At 38.9% G+C, this 6,945-nt stretch overlaps 1 protein-coding gene across 1 annotated transcript in view; it reads right to left on the reverse strand.

Moving 5' to 3' along the window:
* Nucleotides 1-5,907, reverse strand: part of FMN2 (formin 2) — a 168,708-nt gene extending 162,801 nt beyond the window's left edge. The window contains exon 1 of the mRNA XM_019471242.1: nucleotides 3,911-5,907. Coding sequence (XP_019326787.1) covers nucleotides 3,911-5,855 — 1,945 coding nt within the window. The 5' untranslated portion in view covers nucleotides 5,856-5,907. The remainder of the gene's footprint in view (nucleotides 1-3,910) is intronic.
* Between the last annotated feature and the right edge of the window lie 1,038 nt (nucleotides 5,908-6,945).

Here is a 6,945-nt window from a genome sequence, read left to right on the forward strand (position 1 = left end):
TTGGGTTTACTAGGCAAAAAGAGGAGGAACTTTCCCTTCAGATGCTTGCTAGCAACACTCAGTGTAGCACATGATTCCATACCACGTGAAGGTTTGCTGTTGGGCAGCTCACTTAGTTGGAGGAGGCTGCACTGCCCCACCATCTGATAAAAGAAACATTTGTATTACTGCTAACAAACATAATCAGTGAAACAGTAAACCATGTCTTAAATAACAGTTGCATGATAAATAGTCTCCTTAGGATGCCAATAGATACAAATCCGTATTGTGTGCATCATCACATGAATCAGAATGAAAAAAAACCTTGAAAAAGTATCTAAAAAGGTCTACCTCATGTCTCAGAAACAAACTTGCATCCTGTTTTTTCAAGTTTTCACATACTACTGAGACCTTTGTATATGCCTGCAGGCACAAGCATAGGACTGACTTCAGGTTTTGTTTTATGGTAACCAGGATTTTTTGTTTGTTTGTCTCCTGTTTACAGCTAGAGCAGGACAAATATAAATCTCTGAAGAGAAACTTAAAGATAAATGATCTGTTTGAAAGAGATTCATGCCTCAAGTGTGTTACAGCCAGACAACAGAGATTAGAAAGGGCATGGGTTTGTCTGGCTCAAGTTTAATTACCATCTGGGGCAGCTGATGGGACTTTTACATTCAGTTTATGTAACAGACACCCTTACTAGCTCCTGTGCAATCACTGCACCTCAAATTAATGCTAGAATAAACTCATTTTTTTTTAAATCAATCTATTACCTCTTCCGTTTCATTTATGTTAATGTTTGGAAACATCAATTTCATTTTCCCACCAAGATACTCTCTTAATGGTAGTGCGAATCATTCATTGCCACATACCGAAGTAAGAGAGAGCAAACCCTATTCATTCAGGTTCAGCTCTTGTCCTCCTGGGACCACAACATAAAAGCCGTGGCTCCGCTGTGCATCAGGTAATCTAGAACTTGTAATTACTGTCACTGTAATTTCAAATACAGCTGTCTTCATCATAAAAGAAATAGATGTGATGCCTGAATTACAAAATGCCCATAAATTTGTCCACACCACATTCTTAGCCAATGCATCAAATTTGAAATACCATGCTTTACTTATTTCTTATATAAAGCAAAACCAAAATTTGCAAAGTCTCTACCATTCCAGTTGTTGGCTTCCATCTACATTTTACATTAAAATAGCCTTACAAGAGTTCATATGGATCATTGTGAAAAGGAATGGCACACAGCCAAACCACAACATAGTGCAAAAGTAGGCCAGTCATCTGCATAGAACCTGCCGTCATTAAAATCGATGACTAAAGTGTTGTGGAATATTTTACTTGATTCTAGCTAGAAATGCAGAACAACACTGCAGTCACTGCACAGCAAGATGGGATTTAATGCTCTAGGCAAGAAGCTGATTTTTTTTTAAAGATAGAAATGAGCCACTATAAAGAATGTTATTTCTAAAAGCCTGATGGTAATCCCCAAATTAATGCATCTGATGCATGCAATTAAAATACAACATTTTTCAAAAGCAGCATGCAAGTTACAAGGAAATTATTTCTGTAATTGTTGCTGTGCAGACTGGTTTAAATAAAGAAGCTTTTCTGCTCTTACAGCAATAACAGCCAGTTTGTGGGAATACAAATGTTAAGTTTAATTTCCCTTTTTCATGTACACTAGTTGTTATTTTTATATTCTTGATAATTTTCAGCTTGTAAATATATTTTTAAAAATAAGAAGAATGATCAAAAAGAGATGAAGTGTTATCATGTCATTTCCAGTTTCCTCATTTCAAGCTTTTCTGCATGAACTGAAAGGTATAATTGTCTTCTGCCTGTAAAGACAGCTGGTATGTACATGCAAATGAGGGTCACCGTAATTTCCATAAGAGACAGAACTAGTGTTGCATTGGACATTGGTCCCTTCACAATAACAGTCTGAAGTGTTGGTGGAAAAACACAATAAAACAAAAATTATTAATAAGTAAATCGAAACCTTGTGAGGAAATGTGAAGTGTTTCCTGGAAAACAGGTCTCTAAAAAGTAGTTCCATGTTCTTGGAGTTTGCCACATAAAATTTATTTCCATCATAGTACCGCCATAGAGAAGAAAGTCTAATTACTGTTGATGCAATTTAAAGCTTTGCTCTCCAAGTTGTTTATAAGCTGTCAAATGTTGATAGCAAAACCCCCGTGCTTTTTATATGCTATAAATCTGAAAGTAGTGATCACCTCAAATTGTAAAACTTTAGATAGGGATGTCTGAAATTAAATCTAAGAAAACAGGTGGAAGGGATTTAAAACAAAAAAAAAAAGATTCAGCTCACTTCAGAGGGGGTTGGTCTCCTTCAGAGGGTGCTGGCTTTTTTTGTGTGAAAAACTTGAATTCTAATTTTCAAGACTGAAATTGGGGATTTCTGTTCAAGACTACTGAAGGATGAAAGTACTCTTGTGATTTGAATCTGGAAAATAATGTTAATGCTTTACCTGAGTATTTCAAACTCCTGGAGTTGGCTGCTGTGCAAAAAAGCCACTAATTTTTATTTCTGTTTCCAGACAGGTTCATTCACCAGTATTACTGTGATGTCAAGCAGAGTAGAATGTGCACAAAGAAAGCAACTATGAATGCAAATGGTTACACATTACATAATTTTTAGAATCTACAGTATAAAACAAGATAGTCTTTTTATGCAAAACAGTTTCTGATGGCTTAACTGTTTTCTTACATGTCATTTTTAAATCATGTCATTGCTCCCTTTGTAAGCCATACTATTTTGTTCTTTTATGAAAACTAAACAAAAAAAAAATCTCACTGCATTTTTTGCAAATAGCTCCAGTACATATTTGGTTACTGTGCTTATGCATCTAGAACAGACTTCCATTCAACATAAACCTGATTATAGATTCAACTGTTTTAATCTTGTAATGGATGCTTGTAGAGCATATTCTCTTAGTTCTACGGTTTTCTGAAGTGAAAAATAAATGGAATATGTTGCTGAGTTTCCTCTGTATACATACCTCCTATGTGGCAGAGGCCTTCTCTATTTGTGAATACATTAGCTTTATACAGAAACTTCAGATAGGGGGAAGAGAAAGGGGGAAAAAACCTCAAGGTGCAGAAAATATAACCATCTATTCACACTATTTCATTTGTAAACTCTACATTCCTATGCCTTTGTGAGAGGATGCAAGCTGCCTAACAGGCAAGGTAAAAGAACGCTTTCCTGAGTTAGTCACCTTATGTAGCCTGAGCAGCAGCCTGCCACAGCTACCAAATTGTACTACCCACAGTTTCCCTTCTCTTCTCCATTTTATGCTGCCTTTTCAAGTCATTAACATTTTTTTCTCCTCCTCTTTTCCCCTTTTGAAGGGGTAATTGGTTCCTTTCTGTAGTGCTGTCCATCTGTGCTTGCATGGCTTTTTCCTTTTTGTACTAAGCAAATCCTCATCGCTGCCTCAGTCTAATACCAGGTGCAGCTCTCAAATATTTACAGTACATCAGAACAGCGCCTAGCACAAGAAAACCCCAAACAGGATCCCAGTTACAGAAAGCTTTGCATCTGAAAGATCTATTTATGCAGAGAGCTGGTCCGCCTACAACAGTGCAGCTCTTAGCATTTTTCAACAAGAATAATTTAAGGCATCCAGCCTTTTCCTACAGAATTTAGACAAAGGAGAAAAGCAGAAAGAAAAACTTCAAACAGTTATGCACTTCCTTTACTGGCAGGACTGCCAGGCTGACAAAGAACAGAGTTCTTGTTAATGAAATGTGACTGTGTTTGTAAGATCAGGCCTTCGATTTTAAAACTGTCAGCGCAAGTAAAGACAATAGTACATGCAAAGGACTGAATTCAAGTATTTTAAATATCTTTTCAAAGACTTTCTGGACAAAAAAAACCTTAATACGTGTCACTCACCTGAAAAGACATTGGGAAACGTCTCTGTAGAAGCCTGCACCCCTGAGGACTTTCTTGAATGAGTCAAAGGCACTCTTTCTGTTTGAAATTTCTCTCTAAACCCCTTGTGCTCCAAGTAGCCTGCAGAGCCCACCTTCTGTGTTATCTCACATTTGTGATTAGATACCTCTTCTGTCCAGTCTGCGGAACGACTAAATAAACCTGCCAAACTAGCAGACCTCTGCTTCTTGATTGAGACTTTTTCTTTTTTGTGGAAGGACTCCTGCCTTCTTGTAAAAAGCGGGCTCTGGGATGGGGAGGGAGATGGTGAATGGTTGGGAGAACTCAGTTGCCTAGTTGTGGTTTTGATGTAACAAGGATTAATTAGATAGGGCTTAAAACATCGGGAACCAAGCATCGGACTGCCTGCTGTCCCCTCAGAGGACAAAATGCCATTTTTCATTTCTGTGGATAAACCATTATGCAGGTCCTCTTGACTGGCTGACAGAGGGTGTTCCTCTTCCTGAGTCTGAGCAGCATGATCATGGCCTGCATCTGAAATATCATCCGCTGTTACTGAGTCCTGCAAATCAACAGCCTGCACTTCAGCAATTTTAGTCTCAGCATCTGCTACCGAGGTTGGAAAAGGTCGTGTAGAGCTGTGTGCCTGAGACCCGTTTTCTACCACAGTTCTATTGGAATCATCTTCTAGTTCACTAGCTACAGCATCCACTCTAGCAACGAGCTGTTCCTGTTCCTCAATCAATAGCTTACGTTCTTGTGTTTCAAATAAGCCGTTACCAGGAGAGCCTGTGCCATTTACCGCTTCTTTCAGTTCACGTTCAGTTGCACAGGAGACGGGAATGTTTTCTGCAATTTCAGATATCGCTGGAAAAGCCCCCTCAGTGTCTGGGCTCCTCTCTTTGTCAGTGGTAGTTACTGAAAGAAACCGTTCAAAATCTAAGGGGGCTGCTTGCGAATTAGCCATGTGTTGGCCCATTGTTTTGGTGACAAGGTCCTCAGTTCCAATGTTAATTGCCCCCTGCTGCTGCTGCTGCAGTCTAATAGCTTGCTGGATATCAGAAAGCAAATCCTCTTGTTCTGTGGCTGAATGGAAACTGTATATATCCGTATCAGAGCCAGAGCTGGTCCTTTGTCCGTCCTGTGTCTCTGCAGCAGCTGGGACAGTTTCATTTCTGATTTCAAAATGTTCCCCATCTGTGTCTGAGAGACCCCCTTCATCTGCAGAGATGCTTATATCTGGAGTTTTGGTTACAATTGAATGTGTCCTGTCCAGCTCTCCAGCCTGCAAGGCCTGGCTTTCCAAAACATCCTCCCGTGAACTACTATTCCCATCTTTAGCCTTGGACAGATTTTTTCTGATCCTCAGATTTGAAAACACCGAGGCCCTCGAGTCTGACTTACCCTTCTTCTTACTGGATTCACTTCCTTTTGCATGCTTCCCCAGTCCCCTTCTGCTTCCCGATACCTTCTTTGTGCCATCTGTATCCTTGGGCCCAGAGGCATCCTCTCCTCCTTCATGCACATCACCTGTATTTTTCTTTAGCTTCCCATCTTGATTCCCCATGATTTTTCGCGGTGCAACACCTTCGGCAATCAAGCCATGCTCCTGGATTTCATTCCTGTGGCCTGCCGGCGAGATCCCCTCTAGCGATCCAGGTTTGCTTCCAAGCGGTGGTGATGCAAGTGAAGCAAATGCTTGCTGTGCCTCTCTCCCATCTGCTAGAGCTGCCTTTTTGCATAATGTGCTGCTTGCACAGGGCTCCGCTGGGACATGCTCAGTACAGCACTGAGAGCTGCAGACAGCTCCTTCCAATGGCTGCTGCTCACGGAGCTGCCTGCTCTCCAGGCTTCTGCTGCACTCTTGTTTCTGTAGGAAGGATTCTGTGAAAAGTATTTCCTTTACAAAAGTCACTTCTTTTTCTACAGTTTTTATTGCCTGCATTGCAAGCTCAGCTCATCACCAAATCGTTTATAATTTCAGGATTTCAATGGTCAAGTTCCTGGAGGGAAAAAGAAAAAAAAAAAAGTTAAAGCAAGGTACTTTAATTACTCTGCAATTGTTTAAATGAATAAATGAATAACCTTGGAAAGAGAAATATTATGACTATTTAATAGTTTATAAGGTGCTTAAGCATATGCTACTTTGACAGATTACACAGTACCTCTGGTGATTTACATGTTTACTTTTTAAAGGCCACCAAAACACCATACATAGTTTTAAAAGGAGAGTCACTCTGAAAGTAGACAGAAGAAAGATAATAAACAAAAAATTCTTTCCACAGTTTTAAAGAGTTGCACTTAAAATTCAATGCATTATGGTAATTACACTATAAAAAGCCTCCCACAATTTGTATTCTGAGAAGGTAGATATACTATTATTCCCAAGAGAATCAAGTCATCAATATTAAAACATACCACCATTGTTTTCCCTGATAAGAACATCTGGCATGAAACAAGACAAAACAAACAAGAAAAATAGCACTATTCAAATGCTACTAAGGAAAAAGGATACAGTAAAGCATTCCTCTGTTTCACCCTATGTATTTAATAATTGATTTAAACACTGCCAACTTGCTAACTATTTTGGAAACTTGTGCAACAGTTTTAATCAGTTGCTTCTTCTCCTCTCTTTTTGGTTTAGATTTCTAAGCAACCATATTTCATAAATATGTTTCCTGAACTTCCAGACAGGTACTCCCTTCCACCTTTAAAATTTAGATTTAAAATAACTGGTATAGAAACAAAAGGGCATAAGAATGCCAAATTGCCAAGTTGGATCAGTTCAGCATTTCAGTATCTTGGTTCAACACCAGCCAAGAAGTAATTAGGTAGATTTCTGTTTATGATTTATCATCTCTAGACTGCCTGGTATATTAGGTTCAATTTCTGTGAATGACTTTACGTATTCCTCACACCTCTGAGCTTCTTTATTAGCAATTTCCCTTTCATCAGAGATTCCTTAAAACAATACATCATTCCAGGGAAATGCATCTTATTGTTTTCCGTAACTCTTAGTTTTGGTATCATTCTTT

Source organism: Aptenodytes forsteri, unplaced genomic scaffold (assembly GCF_000699145.1).
Source record: "Aptenodytes forsteri isolate BGI_AS27 unplaced genomic scaffold, ASM69914v1 Scaffold10, whole genome shotgun sequence".
Classification (NCBI taxonomy): domain Eukaryota; kingdom Metazoa; phylum Chordata; class Aves; order Sphenisciformes; family Spheniscidae; genus Aptenodytes; species Aptenodytes forsteri.